This window comes from Pogoniulus pusillus, chromosome 1 (genome assembly GCF_015220805.1).
Source record: "Pogoniulus pusillus isolate bPogPus1 chromosome 1, bPogPus1.pri, whole genome shotgun sequence".
Classification (NCBI taxonomy): domain Eukaryota; kingdom Metazoa; phylum Chordata; class Aves; order Piciformes; family Lybiidae; genus Pogoniulus; species Pogoniulus pusillus.
In genome coordinates, this window is record NC_087264.1 from 29,926,206 (window position 1) to 29,950,924 (window position 24,719).

The following is a 24,719-nucleotide window of genomic DNA, read 5'->3' on the forward strand; positions in this document are numbered from 1 at the left end:
AAGGAGGAAACAGAAATATCCTTATGACAGGCAGGGATAGGGAGGAATAGTGAGACAGGGAACTTGGATTTTTCTGCCTCTGGCACAGCTGTCATGATGGAGGGTGTAAATGTTGTGTGATGAGATTGTGTTTAGGCTTGGATTCTGCTCTCATCTCTTGGCTAGCAATCCTTTTTGTCCTGCTGTGGAGATCTGAAGATGGGTTAAGTACATAGTGTGTATGAGTGCTACTTACAGCAATGTTGGGGAGTGAGTGTGTTTCATTAGCATCCTGGTGAGGAAGCTAGAGCCCCAGTAGCCTGCTTAGTTTCTCTGCTAACAGCTGTCAATTCTGGGTTTTGGAATGATGTGTGTGTAAACCTGGATATTGGGGTGAACAGCAGCAGTAATGCTGTTTAAGTCAGTAGGGCCATGTTGGTGCAGATGAAAGATGAGAATATGGTCCTATGCATATTCTTGGTAAATCCTGCACTGTGCCATCTTTCTTGGAATGGCACATGGACTCTATGGGATAGTCCTAGAAATAGCCTGATAGGCAGCATCAGTGGCAGCAGATATGAGCCTTACATCAGTCTATCTTTGCTTGGAATTTCATAATAAACTTTGACAAATTCTTAGCTACTTTCTCTCGAGGCAGCACAGAGTAACAGTGTCAGCAAAGGCCTGTCAACTCAAGCTAAATCCTGAACTTCTCTGGAAGGCTTGACACAAGGGCTTAGATGTGAGGAAAATGGCTGCAGAAGAGTTCTATGGCAGAACCTCCTGCTGGGGGGGTGGCTTCTGCATTAGAGAGCAGTGTCCTGACAGCAAAGCTGCTCTGCCCTTGTTTAAGAAAAATAAGAAAGCAAACGATGTCTGACAAAAAATACTGCCATTGGAAGTGTGGATTTTATGTGAGGGAAATTACTAATGTGACCACCTCTCTTTGAAGTACCAGCAAAATTATTTAGAAGGGGAGAATTCTGGCCTGAAATCCTGTTTGGATCGGAGAAGCTTCTATCAGATAAGCTCCATGGGTTCAGATTGTTGGGAAGATCTAGGGGCAAGTAAATCAGGGCAGGCTCCACTGTGGTGATATTGACTGCAATAACTTACTGTGATAGATTCCCAGGATCAGTTTTATTGCACCGGTACTGCATATGTCCACCAAAATTTGCAGTCATCAATTGCCACAAGCAAATCAGGCTTGACCTAAACTGGTATTTCAGGCAGGTCAGTCTGTACCCTTCATTTGTTTCCCTCTACTGAAATAAAGTTGGATGGGAAATGGAAGAACAATTTTGTGATTACTTTTAAAGCTGTTCCTACCTAGCAGGGTTTAAAACACAGCCTTTTTTGGGTTTTGCTTGCATTTTCCTCTGGTGTTTGGCCAATCAATGCAATAAAATGAGCTGGTGCCTTCTCATCCCCTCACTAGCTCCAAAATGCTCTTTATGTGAATGTTTTTTTACCTCAACCATCCCACCAGATTTTATTTTTCTTACGCTGTACTCAAAGTGGAAGATACTTTAAGTTGCAGATTAGTTTGAAAATAATGTAACAAAACAGAAAGGAAACAGAAGAAAAGAAAAAATAAAAACTGCAATGCTGTAATTCTTTCTATTTGTATGGAAGAGGAGGAGAAACTATTGAAGTTGTTAGTAAAATAATAGAATATTGGGAATAAAAAATTCACAGGCAGTATTAAACTGGAAAAAGTTATCAGGTGAGACATTTTCTGGCTAAACTTTCAGTGTAGTTTGTTTAAAAAAAAATGTTGTAAGCTGTATAACTCCTGCATGTGCTACAAGAGGAGCCTACTTAGGACCGTATGTTGCTTTGGCTTTATCAGGAGCAGAACACACTCTCTAAACAAGGAAGCTCAAATGCTGAAAGAAAAGAGGTGATTTCTCTCAAACTGTGTCTGGACAGCTCTCTTCTGCCTACTTCAATTGAAAAAAAAACCTCTCCATAGTGGAGTCAGCAAATAGTTTCAGTGAAATATAGATTCCTTTCCTTGAGGTGGTCTCCTCAGTAATGAAGGAAAGGTAAAGCTGTTCAAATCAACAGGAAAATTGAAAGTTAACACTCCTTTTGGATGAATGTAGCAGTTTGTTTTTCTGAGCTGTTAATTTTCTCAGGTAGAGTGCTATTCATTACACTCAATCCAAATGTTAAACCTGTCTTAGAATCATAATTACAGTGTGTGCTCTGTGCTTATTAGGGGTAAGATTGATTAGCAAGGTATTACAGGTTGTTTTCTTCTCATGGGCAGGAGGAAGAGATGTTGCAGCACTCTTAGACCACATTTGAAATCTGTTTGAAGGTGCTTAAAAACATAGGCAGAATCCTCCATCCATAGTTGGTGATGATGAACTTTTTTGGAGAATCAAATCTGTCCATGTAATTATGCCCTGATCTAGACAATCTATTTCCTTCCTCTGAGATTCAAAGCACCTTCTTGAACCTCCCTTTTAGCCCTGCACTGGGAATAGATGGCTATAGGAGACAAAGCCTTGTCTCATGAATTGGGGGACCACCTCAGTATCCCATTGAGGGATGTAGATGTAGAAATAATATTCCTTTTAATGCAAGGATGAGCGAAAATTAATCCTAAAGGGTTCACTGTCATTTTTTTTTTTTTCCTCTGAGTATCTACTCAAGGCAGGCAGACCTGTGACTCTGGACATATAAATCTTGTCCTTCATGATAGGAATTCAGTTTTCTCCCATCTAAATTGTAACAGTGACACTCCCCATGGAGAGGACAACTGTAGTTGCTGCATGCATGTTCTTCAGAGCATGTGTAGGTTTCTTTTCCTATTATTGCTGTGGTACCACAGTGGTTACCATAAAGTTTTGTGTTCTCTCTTTTTTGGGGGCAGTTTGTTCATAACATTAATTTCTATTCTTTGGGAAACTTTTAAAAGCAATCCAGAATAGCATAAAGAATCTTCTAGCAATCTTGTGGGTGTGGTTTGTGGTTTTTTTTTTAGAGTTGGTTAAACTTGGGACAGACTTGAACCAGAATCTGGAATTTGTCTCTAAGCTTTTGAAAATTTTAGTTAGAAGCCTCAATTGGCAACTTAACTGTATAGACTCCTTTTCAGTGTTAAATACATTTATGTTGTTGGAATACCCCATTAAAAAATAGAGGCCTCAGCATAGATGTGATTGAGGTGTAATGTGATAGAAAAATGAATAGTGAATACAAAGTAAAAACTTTGCAAAATCAGAATCCAGCCTGCAATAAAGACAGTTTTTACTTAAAAATTTGTTTCTTTTAAAAAAGGCCACCTTTTGATAATGTGGTTTGCAGAGAATCAATCATTGCTGCAAATTTTTACACTGTAGCTCCAGAGTTATCTTTGTTATGCTGACTGCATAGAATTTTTGGTGATGTCTGTAGAGGGCTGGTGTTGAGTCTGTAACATCGACACTGATATCTTTCCCACCTCTTTCAGCTATCCAACTATTGGTAAAGATCAAAGAAAATGAGGAGGAGGGTTGACAAGAAACAGTGTATGAGAGATGCCTGCACAGCTTTAAATAAATAAAAAGGGGTTAAGACTTCAAATCTGTGGCAGGATATCTGTGCATGTGGGGCCCTGTTTCACTGTAACAAGCTCCAGTACCTCAGGCAGAGCAGGCTGTTAGACCTATATGAATCTGGTCTTTTGAACGTTACTGTATTTTAAGAAAATAGTGTATCGCTGGAAATATCTGTGGATATTTAAGCTACAAAAAAAACCCCATGTGGCTTCTGGTAGACTAATAACTGTTTGTCTTCTATGTTCCACTCCATAGCAAAATTAGATCTGTGGTTTTCAATATCAGTGTCTAGTTTGTTTCACTTTCTCGTTCATAAGAGTTGAATAGGTAAGAACCTGTCTCTGCTTCACTCCAAAAAATAGCAAGTCTCCATTAAAATTTGTCAAGATAAAAACGAAAACAGGGACAAATATAGGGTAAAAACTGTCACAGTGAAAGATCATTAGCCAAAATAAGACTTTGGAGGGCGAGCAGGGATATTTTTTTTCAACACCTCATGAAGGTATCAATGCACTTGCATTATGTAAATAGTGAAAATGTTTGAAATAGAAGTACATGAGGAGGGTAACAGTATGATCCACAGGACATGACTCTTCCTGGTACAGTAATAAAAGGACACTGTTCTAGCTGAGCAGACATCAGCTGCAGTTTTACGCTGGGGGCTGGAGGTGAGGTGATGGGTTCTGCCTTCTAAAGCCCTGCTTGCTCTAACGCTATGGATGCAGCAAGCCTTTTGTTGATGTTGAAGATTTTATCCCAAAAGTTCTATGTCAGAACTTAGCTTTCCTAATTTGAATGATGACTGTTCAAACAGTTGGCAACCTCTTGTAAAAATGGCCAGCTAGGTTTTCCATGGCAAATGCTTTCAAAGTATTTATATCACATACTCCTTGTTATGTTTCCAGTGAGTCTGAATAAATGTCTCAGTAGCTAAGTAGGAACTTAAAAATCCTGAAGTTGAAATTTGGTGTGTATGTGACAAAGTGTACTTTGGATTCATCAAGTAGTAACACTATTGATTAGTGACTTAGAGTACCCTAAAATCTAAACTTTTTGTTCAGAATGGATAGGTTGATGATGGTGATGACGAGTGATGTGTATGTGAGAATGAGGGTAACTCTAGCATGGTATAAAAGTTTTATTAACATAGGTCTGTGGTGTTGCCCTTACTTGAAGGTAGTGAATATGTGAATAAGAAACATTGTTCATTGAAAATGAAACACCACTCAGTGCCTTGTACCTTTTTATCCAGCTAAAACAGTAGTTTAACTTATGGAATTTTACATGAAACACATTGTAGGAAAACTACAGACATGTGAGAAAAGCCTGATGTCTTTGTTACCATGGGGGAGATGTCCCGCTGCTTCTGATATGGCAGCTGTGTCCTTGGGTATGCTAGGGATTCATCTGAGCAAGGCAGTGCTGTTGACTGTTTCTCCTGGCTGGTAATAAGGGCTCTGCCTGGGAAAAGGGCTATCAACAATCCAAGGTCATCTGTGGCTGTTCTCACTGTTGCTGGTAGATGATAAAGGCCCAAAGTCTGAATAACAGGAGCAGCAAGGAAAGCACATCTGTAGCTTAATCCTGTTTTTGCAGTATGCTCCCCGCCAAGCTGTGCCAGGAGTTCTTTGCCTGCAGAGCAGGAATGGGCCTATATGTCCAACCAAACAGGACCAGAGGGACTCACTCCTAAAAATTATTTCAAACAGGGGTATAGTGTTTTGTTGGTTGCATTTCTGTCTGTGTTTTAATTCTCAGAATATGTCACTGGTTTACGTTAGAGTATCTAAGGGCCTTCTAGAGCTTGGCTGAATTTTGGTGCCTTCTCCCAGTAGCATAAATCTTTTTCCAGTTCTGCTATGTGATACACTCTCAGGCTGCTTTCTCTTTATATGAAGCTAAGTTGTTGATATTCCACAAGTGCCTATTGCCTGTCCTAGGGCAGATGCACAGATTTAGTTGGTGTTTGCTGTTAAGTGATTGTCATGGCAATAAGAAAAGTTGTACCAGAAATCCTCCTTCTAGTGAGATGTGATATGGGTCACTAGTTCAGGGTCACTACTTCAAGTATATATGAAAGCCTTTGTTTCTTTGCAGTGTGTTCATTTGTGTGCAGTTTGTGGTTAGCTTTTCCTGTGAACAGCAAGAACTGAACAGGAGGGTCTGAAGCCACTTCGAATGTCACCTAGGCTACTACTATATTGAATAATAAAATGCAATATGATAATGGAAACATTCATAAAGATTGCTTCTTAGAACTGTTTTGGGATAGAGCTCAGCATCTTGGCAAGTTTCCAGCTGACAGAAAGCTTGTTTCTCCTAAGCAATGCCTGTAACCAAATGGCTTAGGTTGCTTTGATGGAAGAGAGGAATCCCTCCAGGGATGTATGCTTGGTGCAGTACGTAGCTTGACCTAGTAGCTGTAGCAGGCAATGCTTTGGAAAGAGGCACCCCAGACAGAAGCTTAACTTTTTTGCAAACTTCTGATGAATCCTTAAGGGGAAGCTGTTGCTTTATTCTCTTTCCCACTCTTCACTGTAGGCAATTATTTCTTCTTGTCCTCTGTCCCTCTTCTTTTCTTGTTCTAGTGTTAGAAAGTTTGCTTTTGTCAAATAGTTGACAAAGATTTTGTTAACACCTGGATCTCTCAAACATCACCACTTCCATCCTTCCGTTCATTAAGCTGTGATTCAAACTGGTTCTGTAGTCTCCTCTCATTTGCTGCTTTTACAGTAGTGTGTTTTAGCAGTTTATAGTTGAGTGAGTTTCTCCTGGTTATGTAAATACAAGGAGTGGAGAAGTAGGTTCAGTTTTGGTGGTGGTTGTGTTTAAGGGGGAAGAGGATTCCTGAAGGCAGACAAGACTTTTGAGAGAGTGATTAGTATTAGATGACAAAACCTCCATTAATATTGTGAAAGAAAACTTTTTGTTCGGTTCTGTTGTTATTGATGACTAACTTATGCTGGGTGTGATTTTGCAGACTTCAGTGGATTTACTTCTTTGAGTGAGATCAGGGCTGGCTCCTCTTAAATCACTGAGGTCATGCTCCATAATTCATTTGCAAGCTCTTGTAATTAGTTGCAGGTAAGCTCAGACTTCCTGGAGTTTGCTGCCTCCCCAGGAATGGACTCTGCCTGCGCCCCGCCGCGCTCCCGGGGTCCAGCCTTTTGCTCACTCTCTCACCTTAAGACCATATGCCCCGTGAAACGCGGTTCAGGGCTCTTCCCCTCGCGTCGTCTTATACCGAAAGCGGGGCGGGGAGGGACACACCGGCTCCCGGAGGACCAGAAGTTGCTCTGTGGGAGAGCTGGGGAGGGCCCGACGCTTGGTCCGGCCGCCGTGCGTTATGTAAGGGCGCAGGGGTTGCGGGCCAGGATGACTGACAGGGGAAGGGACATTCCTAGAGGAGGGGGGGAGCGGGAGCCTCGCGGTCCTGAAGCTGCTGCCAGCGCCCGCGGCTCTCGGGGACCCGGCGGGGAGAGCGTCTCCCGAGCGAGGAGAAACATCCCAGGAGGGACTGTACGGGGAAGCGTGAGGAGCGAGTGGGGCGCCGTGCTGGTTTCCCCGGTGGGGCACTCCGCCCAGTGATCGAGGGGGAGCAGCAGCGATGTTGGTGTGAGAGGACGGGGAGCGAGCGCGGCTCTCCGTGTCTCGAGGCGGTGCGGTGCGCTAGGGCTGGAGTCGGGTTGCTGCGGCGCAGCATCCCGTCGCCCCCTTGGTGCCCTGGCGCGGCGGCAGCCCCGGGTACGGGCGCTGCCCCTTTAAGACCTGCTCGCCGCCGGTTGCAGGCAGAGGGAGTGACCTCTGGGCTTTGACAGCTCCCCTAATAACTAGCAGAGCCCTGGCTCCGCCCGCGGCGCCTGATTGGCCGGCGGGCCGGTATGCCGCGCAGCGATTGGCTGGCCGCTTCCCCTGAGCGAACCTTTAGAACTCCGAGACACAATATTCTGTTACATTGTAGCAAAATGGCGACTGTCATTCACAACCCCCTGAAAGCGTAAGTAGGAATCAAAAATGTACATATTCCGCGTGGTTTAAATATGAAAAAAAGGCGCCTTTTCGGCGCCGCCTGCCAGCCGGAGCCGGCTGCCGGCAGCCTCCCGGCGCTCCCTCCTCCCGCCTCCCTTTCTGCCCCGGCGCCCCGCTCGCGTTTTGTGCCGCACGGCCCCGCGGCTCGCGCCGAAATTAACAAGGGGAAAGAAAATTTGTTCGGCTCGCGCGCCGGTTAATTGGCGCCCGGGCGGGGGGAGGCGGCGGCGGCGGCGGCGGCAGGGAAGCGGCGGCGGCAGAAGCAGCACCGGGCTGCCTGCCGCTCACGGAGCGCAGATCGGGGACGGCACCGGTGGAGTCCCGCGGGGGTGCGAGCACTTGACAGCGCTCCTGCCCCCACGGTCCAGGAGGGCTGGCCCTCGGCTCGGCGGGGGAAGGACTGGCCCAGGGCGGCAAGGAGAGTGGGTACTCTACAGATGTGATTTGGAGTTGCCTCCGCGTATCTCTGCGGAGTTGGGATGTCTCGTTGAGGGGGAGCACAGCGGCCCCCGCGCTTCTCGGCTGAGTGGCGGGTGGGGGGAGGCGGCACGGGCGCTCGGAAAGCGGGGCAGCAGGGGCACTGCTGTCACACCTTGGTATTTGTGCGAGAGAGGAGCGAAAGGGCGAGGGAGGGAAGCAGATCTGCGTGAAATGAATGACTGGAGACTGCCGGGCGTTGATCTGGGGCAGGAAGTCCGGAGATCTATTTTGCATATGACAGGCTTTCGCTTTTCGAAGTAGCGAGAGAGTTGATCGTTCTTTCAGTCTTGAGAGCGGGCAGAAGCTGCCGAGGGCTGCTTGGGCGGGATTTGGCCCGCTGCTCGGGCGAGGAACACACGAGGAGGGGGCAAGTGCCTCCGCTACCGAGATATTCCGGGTTTCCCGGTTTGGCAATAAGGCAAATTCGAGAGGGGGACCCGCGGGACCCAGTTGTCGTCTTCTGGATAGCGTCCTTTATTTTCCTTCTGGTCGGCAGAGCTCGCCGTTAATCCCTGAAGGCATTAGGGAGAGTGAGATTTGGCACCGTATGTGGGGAGAAGAACTGTCATAACCTTTTTCAAACGAATTCCCTGCTAACGGGGGCAACGCTCTCGGTATTAAAGCGGGGAAGCCGAGTACCTGGCGGTGACGCTTCGCTTGCACTTTCTGGCTGCGCTGAGTGGGTGGTTTTATACCTTGGAGCTTTCAGAGATGAAATTAGGGCTGCGAGGGTTTTCTCTCTCTTCCCCCTCCCTCCTTTTTTTTTTTTTTTTTTTTTTTTCCCCTCCCCTACTCGAGTCTCTCGGACTGGAGTTGGAAAAACACTTGAAGGTTTTTCCAGGGATTCCTGCCCCTGTCTCTCAGCGATCCGGAGGGAAAGGGAAGCCTCGAGCCAGGAAGAGGTGCTGGCATGTTTATCGGCTCTCCTGCTCCGTCTTGGTAGCAGTTCTTTGCTTTCGATTAGCCGGTCTCTCAACAGCACCTTATCCGCGGGGAGAGGGAAGCGAGTTGTCAGGGGGTTAACTGAAGAAGTCTGGGTGTCCTGATGGGGTGGAGCTGTGAGGCTGAACGCACTCTGAGCACGGCGCGTAGGAACCGGCGTGTCCCCGGTTGAGGGCAGATTTAATAGTCGTACAGGCGAGAGCAACTTCTCCCCGTGTGCCCCCGGGAGCCGAAGAGCGCACCTACAGGGCCCGCGCTGCTCCTCACCTGCGCCGGGACAAGACGCCTACGCCCGTGCCACTGGCGGTAGCCAGGAAGCCCGAGCTCGGTGGCTTCTGGGGACGGCGGGTGAGAGGCGGGGAGTGCCCGGGGAGCTTCTAGGAGCGGGCGCTGCCCGAGGAGTGGGGCCGCAACGCTGGGAAGACGCCGGGCGGCTGCCGGGCGGCCGCCCTCTCCTCTCCCCTTTTCCCTGCGGAGCCCGGGACCTCGCCGCGTACTTCGAGGCACTGTGAGGCTGCCGATAGTAGCGGCGGATCTTCGGAGAGGGCGGACTCCGCCGAAGGGCTGCTAGTGCCGGAATGAGCCGAGGCCCGATCCCGCTGCCGCTGAAGTCGGGGAGGGGGAAGGATTAGGCTATTTCTAATTAGCTTCCTCCTCTCGCCCCTTGAGGGGTGTGAGAGGAGGAAACAATAGACATCAAGTGCTGGGTTCGCTTTTCTTTATGTGCCTTTTAAAGTACTCGTGCTATGTGGAGGGACCAGAACTGGTGCTGGCTAATACCACCTGCATTTTTTATTAACAACTTGTGTAATAAAACATTTCATAATTTTAACTTATTCTTTAAAGTTGTTGATCGGGAAACAATACACATGTACATAAATTATGAATGGGATAAATTAAGACAAAAGCAGCAGGACCCCAATAGAATGTATTGCACAACGTTTTATCCTCATGTGTCCTTATTGACAATGAAAGGGAGCTGAATGACATTTGCATTTCCTCTGTCTGCGTTTTGATTGTATCTCAAGACCCACAAACGCCCCCTACAGAAACTGGCCACACAAAGGTTTTCCTCTGAGATGAGGAGGCTGAGAAATCCTAGCCAAGGTATCAAGCAGCTCCCTGTGTGCGCTTATGCATTTAAGTGTGTCCAATACTCAGTTCATCTCTGGCACCTGAACACGTACGTGTCTCTGTTCATGCTAGACTAGTCTCTCGGGATAATTTATTCCAGTGTACATGAGCATCTCTAGGAATGTGCTATACAGAACAGGTCAGCACATGGAGTCTTTATTAATGATTGACATCTTCCACTCAACTTGCCTCTTTCTTTGTCTAGCGCTCTGTTATCATTTTCTGGTTCTCTTTTGGTACTTTCATCCCCTTGCTCTTTTCCTCTTAATTTCTTCTGGTGATCCAGTCAACCTGACATGACAGTCTATAATTACTGCCATTTAATATTATGTTGTTTACCAAGATGGTGCTGCAGGCAAAAATATTAGGGTGCTAAGTTTAACAGATCTACAAGGAAAAGGAGGCAGATGCCTGCATAAACACTTTCTTCATCCATAGAAAAGGCAATGTTTGGATAGCTTTGGTGGGGCAGCAGTTAAAGTGCTGGATTTGTTGGGTTGCTTTCTTCCAATAGTCTGTATACCTGTCTGCATACTTCTTTGCATTTTCTCCTTTGGATGTTTTAGTGTGGAGATATTTGAGCAGTGCAGTAGAAGAAACAAATGCACTTTAAAAGTTTTCTGAATTGCTTCAAATGTCACTCAGAAATCTCAACGGCTTTGTAAACATTAATTAATTAAACCTCTCAACACTCCTGTGAAGAAAGGATTATTGCCTTTGTTTTATGGATGGCTAAACTAGGACAGAGTGGTTCAGAAACTTTCTAATTTGAAGATCAAGTCTAGAATGCAGCTGTTCAACTTTCATTCTTAGCATCTAGTCTCATTTCCTCCATCTCTGCCTTATTAGCCATGTGCATATGGTACCATAACACATTTAATGTAATTAAGACCTTGTAATTTAGAAAGCCTTATCAAGAAGCAGAGATGATTTCCCCCCACCATTCTTTACTTTCCTCCTACAGCTGACTTTTATTTCAGGTTGTCAATTAAACATTCTCACTGGAACATATGTTAGGCTGCTGCCTTTTCTGCATGTGACATTCCCGCACGCCATACAACTTGCTGCCTGGATGCTCACTGGAGGGAGGAGCTGTTCCCTTCCAGTATTCTGGCCTTGGAGTAGCAGTGCTGCTGTGTTGGTGATGATCTGCTCTCCTTTTTTTTTTTTTTCCCCCCCTTAAAACAGCCTCTGGGACAGAAGAGGCTAACTCAAGCTTGATTGCAAGGCTATGTTGCTTGCATGCTGACGGTATTGCTGGATAACTTTGATGTGCTTGGGGACACTTATTCCCTGCCAGGTGTATGGGGACCAGATCATCGCAGACTTGTGCATACAGCTAGCACTGACCTTATAAACCCTACCAGGCCTGTTCTGTCTCTGCATCCCTGCTGCAGACATGCAGCAGCAGTTGGTTTTCCAATTGCTGTACCAAATGAAATTGCCTAGACAGCCTGCTCTGACCCCTGTGCTGCCAAATGGCCATCCTTCTGATCATGATTTCTGTGGCATGAGACACCCGTGCAGAAATGGTCTGTGCTCGCATCTCTGTTTCACGTCAGCAACAGACTAGCATGAGTCTTGGGGTCTTGTATGGCCAGAGTATTTCATTAGTGATGACTGGCTTGAATTCAAGCTGGGGACTCTTAACTGGAAGGTCTCATATCCCGTTACATGTTCCTGCAACAGTCTCTATGTCCTGATTAAGTGCTGACAAAGACTGATTTTTCTTTTTTGTGTAGGGTGGTATGTTGTTGCATAAGCATCTGGTTGCTCATTTTTAATATATGTGGATGTATAATTTGCGGTGCTGCTTTGAGCAGGTGGAAACAGTAAAATAGATGGACAGGTTGCTAGTTCAATGTTTACAAGTAATGTGGAGGTGATATTAGTGTGGCTTTTCAGAAGGGAATTTTCTCCTGCTTGACAGAACAGGGCTGTTTGGCATGTTAAATTGTGTACCAAAATCTCTGCAGTGTTTCCAGTGTGGCTCTGATGTCACTGAAACCCACAGATGAGTCCTAGTGTGACACATTTCAAACCAAAACTCTTGTCCACATGAAACTTGTATTTCCTCTATCTGAGCACCAACTTTAAGGGAAAATGAGGGATGATTATTATTATTGTATTTACATGAGGAAACATATGCATAAACTAAATTCAAAGTCACTGTGAGATGGAGCAGCCAATTTAGGAGGATCTTCAGGGATGCATTAGTCTGAGTAAGAGAGAGTCTGATAAATGGTATGTTACTAGTTACTGCATTATGTCTGGATCTGAGTCATTTGTGTGTGAGGAGTTGTTACAGTGCCTCTCTAATTTTGTTTCACTGGACAACCTTTCTCAGTCTGTCCATCTATGTGCATGGATGGAGGTTGTATCACCAAATTGCTGCTGAAGAAAAGGTTTTTAAAACATATGGTTTGTGATGTGTGAAAGCAATATCAGAGTTTCTGGGTTGTGCTACGGAAGCCCAAAGGTATGATTTTTTGGAGGGTGTAGTAATTTCAAGGTAAGCACATGTCCAGTGGCCTGTGTGTGTAATGCCTATTAGATAGGATTCACAGTGTTTGAGTGGGAATAGTTTACTCAGACCATGCAGAAGTCCAGTACACAAAGCAAAATGGGGCTCTGTCTTCAGTCTGAGTCATGATGAAGGGAATGTGGCTCATCCTTTGTGTAGCCTAATGAAAATTGTTTTCCTGAAACTGGAAATGTAGTATTTGGAGGCCACTCTCAAGAGCAGACTCTGTCCATCTTGTGTATCTGTCTTCTGAACTTGACAGTTGAATATACCTCTGCTGTCCTAAAGTGAGGCATTCCAATGCTCCCATTGCCTGCAAATAAACCATCTTTCAGGATTATTGTTTGTCAAGTCTGGCGATTTCTCACTCTGGTTTGTCTTTTATGTCAGAGCTGAATTTTTCTTGGTAGATCAGCTTTACAATCTTGGTATTTATTCTGGGCTTATCACTGTGTTGTCTGTATGTGATGTTGCCTTGAGCAAGAACCATCCCTGTATTGTTTATCCCCGAGGAGTTGCAGGAGTGGAATGAATCTGTTTCAGGAGTTGACATTTTTCTCCCTTGGACAGAGCAACCTCTGATCTGAGGATTCCCTGTCTGGGGTGACATACTCCCACATGCAGAGAAGCAGCACCAAGGCAACATTGCTTACGGCCTGTTCCAAGGGCTTCATTAGTTCAGTACTGCTCTTCTGCTGGCTTTGCCTGGCGGTTTTGCCTAGAATGCAGAGACTGAGGTGTGGTAATCACTTCTGTAGTACAGGTCCCAGTTTTTGCACTGCCTTGTTTCTTTTAAGGAGATTTCAAGAGTGTCTAAAATAAAGCATACTTCCAAAACACTGCTTTTTAAATTTTTTTTTTCTTCTTTTCAGATGGAAGTGTTTCTTCTATTTGAAAATTTCTCTGCAATTTGTGGAGCAAATCAAATGCACTGGAGTGGTGCAGTAGTGACATGCAGAAAGTGGTTTTCTTCTCTTCTTCATTGTTTGGAAAGAAAGGAGAGGATTCAGAGGAGGGCTACAAAAATTATCAGAGGCCTGCAGCACCTCTCCTATGAGGACAGGCTGAGAGAATTGGTGGTGTTTGGCCTGGAGAAGACAAGACTCCAGGGAGATCTTGTAGTGGCCTTTCAATACCTGAAAGGGGCCTGCAAGAAAGTCGAGGGAATGGCTGCTTATGAGGGCATATAGCAGTAGGACAAGGGGCAATGGTTTTAAACTAGAGAGGGGTATATTTAGATTGGATATTAGGAAGAAGTTCTTTGCTGTTGAAGGTGGTGGAATGCTGGACCAGATTACCCATGGAGGTGGTGGAGACGACATCCCTGGAAACATCCACAGTTGTGCTTGGTGGGGCTCTGAGAATCTGATCTAGTTCTGGATGTTCCTCCTTACTGCACGGGGATTTGACTAGATAACCTCTAGAGGTCCCCAGAAAGAAAGGGACCTGGGAGTACTGGTAGATAATAGCTGAACATGAGCCAGCAGCGTGCCCAGTTGTCCAAGACAGCTAATGGAATCCTGGCCTGTATCAGGAACAATGTGGCCAGTAGGACAAGGGAGGTTATTATTCCCTTGTACTCAGCACTGGTCAAGCCACACCTTGAGTACTGTGTCCAGTTCTGGGCTCCTCAGTTCATGAGAGATGTTGATATACTAGAATGTGTCTAGAGAAGGACGACAAAGCTGGTGAGGGACCTGGAACACAGACCTGTGAGGAGAGGCTGAGGGAGCTGGGATTGTTTAGCCTGGAGAAGAGGATGCTCGGGGTGATCTCATTGCTGTCTACAACTACCTGAAGGGACACTGTATCCAGGTGGGGGTTGGTCTCTTCTCCCAGGCAACCAGCCACAGAACAAGGGGACACAGTCTCAGGTTGCGCTGGGGGAGGTCTAGGCTGGATGTTAGGAGGAAGTTCTTCACAGAGAGAGTGATTTCCCATTGGAATGGGCTGCCCAGGGAGGTGGTGGAGTTGCCATACCTGGAGGTATTGAAGAAAAGCCTGGATGAGGCACTTAGTGCCATGGTCTAGTTGACTGCATAGGGCTGGGTGCTATGTTGGAATGGATGATCTTGGAGGTCTCTTCCAACCTGGTTGATGTTATGATTTTCAATTTTAGAGCTACAAGGGTGACTGGGGGACTTGAACATCTCTCATATGAAAAAAGACTGAGTAAACTGGGTCTGTTTAACCTAGAGAAGAAAAAACAGAGGGGACCGTATCAGTGTCTGTAAATATCTGAGGGGTGGTTGTCAAAATGGAGGTGATGTTCTCTTTTTGGTGGTGCCCAGTCATAGGACAAGGAACAACAGGTACAAGCCAGAACACAGGAGGCTCCACTTTAACATGAGGAGACACTTCTTTAGAGTGTGAGGGTGATGGAGCACTGGAACAGGCTGCCCAGAGAGGTTGTGGGAGTCTCCTTCTCTGGAGACTTTCAAAACTCACCTGAGTATGCTCCTGTGTGGCCTGCCCTAGGTGATCCTGCTTTGGCAGCGTTGGGGGGTTTTGGACTCTGTGATTTTAACCACAGATTCATAGCATATGTCTCAGAGAAGAATAATTCAGTATCTCAGTGGCTGCTGGCAAATCTCTCTCACCCCCCCCATTTCCTCCAGTATGGGAACAGCGTGAGTATGTCAGCGTGTGTCTCAGTTTTCAGGTTACCTGCCGGAGCTGGGCACAGTCAGAGTTGCAATTCCAGCTGCATGGAAGGTTTTACTGGCAACCCAGTACCGTGTAAGTGGAGGCTTCACAGGGAGTCAGTGGAGCAGTGAGAGCAGGGCAGGGATGGGTACTGATGAGTGTGTGGCTGTGATCAGCAGCCTGTGCTTGCCAAATCCTGCGTCAGTAATTTCACATTCTGCTGAGCTGTAGCTGGGAGAGAGTCCCCTGCTCAGGTGTTGGTGGGGACACTGACTATATCAATGCTCTTCTTTTGGTGAGAAAGGCTAGAAGTGGTATTTAGTATTGCTGTCCTTTGTGACAGAGCTGATCCAACCTGACTGAGAATCATCTCTCTATTCAAACAATACTGTGAATTGTATCAGTCTTGGACATCTGATAGTGTTGTTCTTGCTTTCTGACAGTTCTTATAAACTAATATAAAATGACAGCTGCAACATACATATGAAATCTTAGTGTGCAAAAGAAAGGACCCCACATAACTTAGTTTTCCCTACTTGTGTCTTCTCAGGTTGTTCTTTGTGACACAAGATTGATTAAAACACATGCAAAATTCTCCACAAACATGTGGCTTAATGCTTCCTGCCTCTTAGGTCTCAAAAATATAGATAGGTTGGGCAAAATAAAGAAAACCAGGTGCAGTGCAGTAAAATAAGGCCATGCCCTGAGATGGTTAATTCCAGTCTGCTCTACCGCATCAGCTGGCAGGGCTGATTTGATCTGATCAGATGTGGCCATGCTACTTCTGCCAAAACACAAAGTACAGTGCTTATGCTGCTTTTCTGCTTTGAGTTGGCTTTGTGCTAGCCACAGGAAGATAAATTATGCCTGTTGGGACAAAAATGCCTCTTGAAAATGTTTTGGCCACTTTTCATCATTTGCATGGGTAAGTGAACCACCAGTGTCACGTGGCTGTGAAATTTCTGGTCTGGTTCTAGGAACTTTACAGTTTCTAGTGTTGTTGTAGATCCAGAGCCTGACATGACTAGTCACAGAGTTGGGAGAAAAGCTGAAATGTCTGGAGTTATAGCCCGGGTAGTTCACCATCCAGTGAATGTGGCCATGAGGAAACTTATAATGGAGACACAGAATTAGTGCTATTTCTTCAAGGGAAAATAATTCCATTTTTCCATTTCCTTCAAGACCAGTTTGGAAGAAAGTCACCCATGAGTTTGTGGTGGCTCAAGTATTTTGGTCTGAAGATTGTTTCCTGAGAGACTGTTTAGATAACAATGGGGGCAAATATATTTTATGTTTGCAATTACTTCAAAACCTATGCAATCTGAATAAGGAATAATGGAAGCAGTAATTCAGAGAGCTGTTTTACTGCTAATCGTCTTTGGTCTTGACCATGAAGAAAAACTGCATTGTCTGAGGCTGCTCTCCTCCTGAGTGCTCAGATAAATCCATTGTCCAGTATTGGAAATTATAACAAACCCACTTGTATCTACAAGTTTATCCTGGTTGATTTTGATTTACTTTCCCCCCCCCCAAACTACTGAAGGGTGTTTTGAAGGTTGTAGAGTTTTGGGTTTGCTATGGGCTCCTCATCCTTGAAGTCTCCATTTCATTAGCATATACCTGTTGATGTGAAGCATGGAATAAATCAGGAGGACAGATTAATTCAAAGATTAGTACCCGTTATAGTTGGAAGAGTGCAGATTAAGAGTCATGCAAGAAGTGATGGGTGAGAGTTGGTGATGGAAAGAATCTGTGGGGAGCTCCTTCTGCACAGGTGTGAAGAAACCCTCTCAATTCTTCCACTTCATCATGTATGACTGTAATTTTCAGGAGCTGTTTCTCCAAGAAGTCTGTCTTTCCATTAATTTTGGTGATCAAATGGCATGTGGATGAAAGTGATGTTAGTAATTCCTTAGGTAGAATGGGACCCTGAAGACTTGTTGCTTTCCTTTCTTCTATGTAGATAGAAATGAATGGAAACTTGGTCATGTTAGCTGGTGTTACATAGCTGGCAAAGATGCTCCTGAGGTCAAAATCTAACCGAAAAATATTGATGGAGGAACAATGTGGAAAACCCTTCTTAATTTCCTGCCACCAGATCTGATTGTTTTTGTCAATAGTCTCTCAGCTAAGTACTTTATTGTCTCCTATCTTTTCCTGTCCCTTGCTTCCCAAACTCTTTCCCCCATTGACCTCTACAGGCACAGTCCTAGTTGTTGATTTATCAGGGCAGGCTAGCTCAGCACTGTGTGGAGATTGTTTTAATTAACTGTCTCATTTTTTTCCAACCTTCAGGGAGCAGCAACCCTTTAATGATTTCAATATTTTATCTGGGTTTATATCCACCTCATGTGTTGTTTGTTGCTCTGCTTCCTCACATGTTCTTCCTAAGTCATTCCCCTAGATGAAATGTTTGTTTCAGGGCCCTCCTACAGGATGAGGAGGAGAGTTTTTAATGGCTTCTGGACTGGAAGGATGGACTCTTGATGATCTACGCTGGTGTTTTGTAGGAGAATAGAGAGTATGAGATGCGTGGTTGGGGACTATGAAGTGCTGGGGTTTGGTGGTATCTTGGAGCAAAATTTGTTTCAGTGTTCTGCCTCCATGCACAGGGAGAGGCAGCTTTGTTTTGTGGTTTTGGCCTGGCAAATCAGAGCCTACTAAATTAAATTTGACTCTTGACTTGTTGGATAGTATAGATAAGCTGTGAGCTTATTTTCAGTCAGGTATGACTCTCATGCTAGTTATGCTGAGTAAAGGAGGCACTAATGTAATTACCAGTTGCTAAAATGTAGCTTCCTTCCTGTTCATGAATACAGGTTCAAAGGAGAGTAGTTCTTTACCTGCAAAGGCTACCTTGCCTACTATGAGTAACTCTACCAGGTGGGATGTCAGCCTGAGCAGAAAGCAGCTATACAAAATTTCTCCCATCTGGGATTTTCTGTTTGTGTCCTACAATGAGGATTCCAGGAGGTTCCAGCGTGAAAGAATTAGGAAAAATAGATGGTATTTATAATGTGTAAAGTATGTGTCACTTCCATTCCAAAGAAGGAATATTCTATTTAGTCATGCATGATGTGGGATTTTTGTGGGATTATTTTGTCCACTTTTCTGATGAGAGGAATAGCACCCACTGACTGACTTGGTGATGGTCACACTATCTGTCAACCACTGACTAAACTGGAGGTTAGCAGCCACAATGCTTTGCTTTTGGTGTTGAATGTTAGGCTGGCAGCATATGAATGAAATGTTGAAAGTCAATGGGAATCCTTCTTTGGTAGCATTTCCATGAGTGATCTGAAATTAGGGTCACAGAGGAAGAGTGGGAAGGTGAGTTAAGGCTGTTTGCTTGATTCTGATGGAAGACAGTCATAGATAAATATTGCAAAACTATCTTTAATGGCAGCAGCTTATGCTTAGAGCTGATAAGGATGCTGTTGGGGTGCAAAAAATTTGCCATGGAAATGAACCAAGTGGCAAGTAGTTTTGCATTTCAGAAGTGCTGCAAACCACACAGTCTGTTCAGTGCAATTCACGTGTTGAATTTGAAGTCATTGGTGTAAGAACAGTTTGACTCTGTTGATTTTACCAGGCTCCTTGTGAGTGTGTGTAAGTGAATTTAAAGCCCCTGTGTTAACATGACAGAAGAAATGAAGTTCTCATCTCTAGTCCTCACTTTCTGAGGAAAGCATTTTTCAGACACTGAAAGGGACAGAATCATGGGTGCTACTGATCAAAATATTGTTGGTGCATCACTGCATAGAGATCACTGTCACTTGTCTGTGGTTTGTGTCTTTTTCTCATCTTCCTCTTTAGCTCACTTTAAATAAAATAAAAAACAATAAAATTGCTTTGGATGTATTTTTCATCATGCTGTTGCTGTGATTCCACAATTACAAACTCCTAGCATCCTCATCTGAGCAGACTGCAATGTATTTGGTTTGGGTATTCATTCTGCTGAGTAGGTCTGAAAGTAAATTTTCTCTTCCCCTGTTATTAGCTTTCTAGTTTTGTTTCTGCAACTAACTTACCCATAAAGTCCTAGGGTTAGGAGAGGCTGTGTCTCCTGACACGTTTTCTGAATTCCTTACTGCTAAACACACAGCATGCAAAGATGAAACCTGGCTGCCCCCTCAAAGAGCATTCTATTTCCCAAGCTGCTGTTTCCAGCTACCTTCTCCTTCCTGCACCCCTCTGAGGGGAAGAGGAGGAGCACACGAGGGGTGAGCACTCTGCCTTTGGGAAAGGCTCTGACCTGAAAATGGATTGCAATTCCAGACGAATGGTTCCTTCCCTTGGTAACAGAATTGCACGCCTGGGCTCTGAGCTCTTTGCATTAATTCCATCTCTGCTAAACTTTCCCAGTCAATTAACCATGTCCATCTCTTGCTCTAGCAGCCACATGTGCCTTTTCTGCCGCAGCAGGGTTTTGGAACAGTAACTCTCTGCAGCCTTTGCTGCAGCAGTTTTCCTCCAGCAGCTTCCCTTAAGCATGGTTATCAATCAGAACCTGTCAGGTTTTTCCTTCAAACACATCTATTTTCAGGTCTGTAGGACTTTGACCTTTTGCTTTTGTCTTTACAAGTACTATTTTTTTCCAATAGGGGCCAGCCCAAATGTTGAGTGTTAGGTCTTTACACAGATACAAAAGCAGCATGAAAATTCCACTCTTAATGTGAGGAGGTTCTGCTAAACCTGGATATTTTGGTCTCCATGATTTTGCCTCTCCTGGGTTTTAATTTTGCTTGTCACAAAGGCCCCATTAAGCTGGCCAGTACTACTTGTGTGGTGTTCCAGACATCATCCACAGTGCAGAGGTCTCCTCAGAGTAGCTGGTTAACAGGACTGGATGAAAGAGCAGGGACTTCTTGGAAGCAGAGGTGTCTGGGAGAGGCTCACCCATGGGATTTGATATAGACCACCTTTTAAGAGAAGTCTGTACACCTCTGGAAGAACATCTTGGATTCTGGCAGTTGTGGTCTCTTGGAAATGCACATACGGGGTCATGTTTTTCTTGCATCTTGTACTACCATCAAAGGCAAGTTGAGGTTTTAAAACAAGAGGCTATGTTTAATGTTTTGTCTTGAGCGTGAAGGCAAGCCCACTCCTTTTTCTAGTGGATAGGTACCTATATCATAAAAGCTGCCATCCCAGTTGGCACTAATTGGTTTCTGTGTGGGTACTTTCAGATGAGAATATCAAGTTGGCCATAGGGACTCAGTTAATAGAAGTGTAGGTTTAAAAGAGGGTTCCTGGGTCTTACGTCCAGTCCCCTGGTACCATGTCAGATAATCCCTTTCATAAACTGAAAAGTCCTTGTCTTAAATCCCCACTTGGACTGTTTGTTCCCGTTACTCCTCTTGGGAAGGTTCCAGAACCCACTGCTCTGATGTCTGGAAATAGCATTTTAATCCCTGGCCTAGCCCTACTTGTGACCAGTTTATACCCATTTGTTCTGGTGCCAGCATGGAGTTGTTAGTTAAAATACTATTGCTCCCTCCATGTCTTCCTCTCCACTATCACACATTTGTGTGACACTGTTGTAAGCCCTCTCAGTCTATTGTTTTGATACACTAATCTGCCTGTGCTGTCTCTTAGTTTCCCTTGGTCACCGGACTCTCTATTGTTTTTGCCTTCTCTACTCCAGCTTGGATTACTCACATTCAGCTTTCTTGAGTGTGAGTAGATGAAGTTGTGCTTTCTTGCAGGTAAGATTTCTTCCTCTACAATAACTTTATTTTTCACCTCTTCTGCGATCACCTTGCTTTTGTATTTGTTTGTGGTTGCATCATGCTAGTGGTTTATAGTCATCTGTGGTAGATGGATACTGTTACATTTCTTCTTGTGTCTTTTTGGCTGTTGTCCAGGTTAAGTGAAACTTATACTGAATTCACTCCATCTAATTCTCCTTGCCTGATATTCTTAATTTCCTTGATGTCCCTTCAAACTGTGTACATGCCTAACTTTCATCAGCACATACACTTTTTGTGCCAAGGTCATTACTAGGAGTACTGAATAACATCAGTCCCCAGACCAATTCTTTCTAGAGCTCCAGAAGTAACCTCCCATCAGTCAATTACTCTGTCTGTTAGGACTTCATCTATATCTAACTCCTTTCAGTGTGTTTTCAATTGTATTACCATATTTGTACTAATCCTTGTCTTCTACATTTTCATTAATTTCTTCTTTAGGACTGTATGAAACATTCTCTGAAACTCCAAGTAGCTAAGAGGAAGATGCGTATCTTATCAAAGTGAGATGTCAAGTTACTCTGGCGAGATCCATCTTAGTTGTTTCCTTGTTCTATAGTGTTCTTGTCTTAGCAGGCTGAGAGATTTGGTGGTGTTCAGCCTGGAGAAGAGAAAGCTGTGGAAAGACCTTACAATGGCCTTCTAGTGTGTGAAGGGGACCTACAAGAAACCTCTGGAGGGCTGTTTGCAAGGATGTGTAGCAATAGGACAAAGGGCAATGTTTTTAAGTTGAAGAAGGGTTGATTTAAACTGGACATTACGAAGCTCTTTGTTATGAGGGTGGTGGGAGACTGCCCAAGGATGTGGAGGAGGCCCCATCCCTGGACACAGCTCAATGTAGCTCTGAGCTGCCTGATGCAGTCAAAGATATCCATGCTTACTGCAGGGGGATTTAATTCAGTGACCTTTTAAGATCCCTTCCAACCCAATACATTCTATGATTCTGTGACTTTGCACTTGAAAAATGAGAGTAAACTCTGTCTCAGTTATGCTACTGAACGTGCAAGGTTTGTGCTCACAAACTCTTAATGAAGAGTGTTTTGTTTTGCTTGCTGTACTTTTAATACTATAGTAGTAACCATGACTTGCAGTATCTGAAGCACTTGCTGTTATCTGTATGGTTTCTCTTCGCAATTCTTGTGCAGAGATTACTTAGAATTTATGCCTTGATTGCAAAAATGTCTTTGTGGCTTCCACCTCATTCATCCCACTGAAGCACAGCATTGCTTTAGTTCTTGGCCTGTAATGACATTATATTTAATCTATATACCATTCTAACTGCAAAAGAGCTGAACTATTTTGATCACTTTTGATGCCTGAAGAGTGTTACTTCTTTTCTTTTCTTAATAATAGACTTTGCAAGTTTTAAGTCTTGACTTTGGCAATTCTCCCCAGATTTCCTGACCTTTAAGATCCAACTTTATCTTCTGTTACTACTGTTTTCTGTTCCTGAAAGGTGTCTGTTAAATTCTGACGGCTTGTTTCAAGATTATTATTCGTCCAATAGCTTCTCTAGTCTTTCTATAAAAGTTTCAAATAACTTTTGCATTTTTCTCTTAAAGAAAATCCCCAAGTTCTGCTCTATTCCACTCCTCCCAGGTCTGAAGCACTCAGGAACAGGTTTGAAGCACTCTCTGATGGGGATAGGAATTGTTCAATTTTGTACCTATTCTTGTACTGTAGAAGATTTAGACTGTGTATTGATCTAGGGCAAGTAGGGACAATTCTGCTTACTATTCAGGTGTTTTACATCACTAGACCATGCCTAAATGTAGCTTTTATAAGTTACTCAATGCAAAACAATGTTGCATTCAGAGTTGCAACTGTTAAGTAAAAATCCAAATGAGTGGCTTAAAGTTGTGTGGGTTTAGTTTTTCTTATAAAATCTTGTTCCACTTTGATGTTATTAGTCTTACTCAGACAAATATGTGCATGCATAATATATGTATATATTTGTGTCTATTGTACAGGAAAGAAAGAAATACAGGTAGTGTTTAGGAAAACATGGTATTGTTCCTTAATATCTTGACATGTTAAACTTTTCCATATACTTCCTACTAATTTATGGCAGTACATGATTCAGCTCTTTCCTACTTGCCAGCCTCAAAACCTCATATAAATAGGAAAAAATTATCCTCTCTCCCCCCTTACTACAAGACTCTGGGAACTTTAAAAATATTACAGCACTCTTTGGATCAGTGCATATCCTAGCAATGCCTTGCATAAGTGACCTAAAATTGTGTGATCAAACCTCTTCTCCCCTCCCCATCCCTGGAGAGTTGTTTGTAATTAGATAAAATGAGGACAGAATATGCATAAGTATCTGTTATGCTGGGATTCCTGCCCAGAAAGGAAACTAATGGTCTGAGCTGGCCATAATCTTTTACACCCTGTATACTATTGACAAGGCTATGGCTGGAGATGTTGGGAACTCAGGAGCAGACTTTTGCTGCTGTCTTATGGTAACCTTTCTAAATTGACTGTTTTCCAAAACAAGTGGAATCGCACAGCCTATATTTTACTTGTCGTTGGTTGTCGGGGACATTTTGCTCGTAAGAGGGGGCCTGATTCTTCAGTTTCATGCCTAACGCTGTGGAAGTAAGTGTAAATTACTGCTTTTGTGGTTTGGAAGTGTTTCACCTTTGCTTTGCCCAGATGTAAATGACCACATGGAGTACAGGGCAATGGAGAACTGGGAATGGAGTTGTTGGTTATTTTTTTCCATTTCGTCTAGTAATTACTGCATGTCTCTGGCTGCTCAAAGAAAGGGACAGTGGAGTTTGGTGGGCAAATTCAGCTCCTTATAATCAAACTAAGTAGCTCTTTTGAAGTCTGTGACAGGTTGTTTAGTCCTGTGATACTATACAATGCAGGAGAATCAGATAGGTGTCACTTCAGAAATCTGCTTTATTTTCTTCTTTTTCCCAATACGTATGATAGGTGTCAGCTCACCCCTCACAGGAATCCTTGTTTTTAAGTCCTCTGCTAGGCTTGTGGAGGTCTCCTCACGACTTGGCAACAGCAAAATGCAAACCCTGGGCACTTACAAATCTGTCAGTCTTCTTCAGATATCCCAGACATTGGTGAATCCACTGATGAAAAGCTTTTCTTGGAGCAGCTGGGCAGTCTGTGTGCTAGTCTTCCTCTTTCTTTGCTACAGTGTCCTTGAGGTGAATGTCAGCAAAAGTAAGAGAGGTGTATTGATAAAAGAAGGGGCAAGATCACATAAAAAGCATGCCCTCCTGCATGCTCCCAAGGAAGGTTTCTATCTGTCCAGCATTTTTGTTGCTCTGCCTGGTGTAGCTGAATCAGGAAGTAAGAGAGCCAAAGCAGTGATGAAATGTGATTCTTTTTTTTGAAATTAAGTCCAATTTGGCATCTTTCTGAGCTGAGAAAGTTTGGCTTGCTTTCCTTCCTCACTCACAGTAATTCACAGAGTGGGGGATTTGGGGTGAATATCTGTTTTCTGTGCTTACGGGGCAGCAGAGATTCTATGGCTGGGATGGAATGTGTTGTTTCAACACACTGAATGTGAAAAAAAAAACTTCAGCTTCATACAGACTGTGTTTTTTGTTTGTACTCAGTCAGTGTCATTTCGCTGAAGTCCAAAAAGTTATGCCAGTGTGAGACAGACCAAGTCTATGTTATTTCAAGGCAGCAGTACTACCAGAGAAAAATTCCTTT

The 24,719-nt window shown here is 44.1% G+C and overlaps 1 protein-coding gene across 10 annotated transcripts in view; it reads left to right on the forward strand.

Annotated features, from left to right (window-relative positions):
• DPF3 (double PHD fingers 3) overlaps positions 1-24,719 on the forward strand; it is a 188,840-nt gene that overhangs the window by 17,713 nt on the left and 146,408 nt on the right. For 2 of the 10 annotated variants that reach the window (XM_064147092.1, XM_064147102.1), the window contains one exon: positions 18,105-18,304. The exons of 5 other annotated variants lie outside the window; for them this stretch is intronic. In XM_064147092.1, coding sequence (XP_064003162.1) covers positions 18,243-18,304 — 62 coding nt within the window. In that variant the 5' untranslated portion in view covers positions 18,105-18,242. Of the gene's footprint in view, positions 1-7,411; positions 7,528-18,104; positions 18,305-24,719 lie in introns of those variants that run through there. 3 more of the 10 variants (XR_010303031.1, XM_064147135.1, XM_064147083.1) reach the window with 2 other exon arrangements.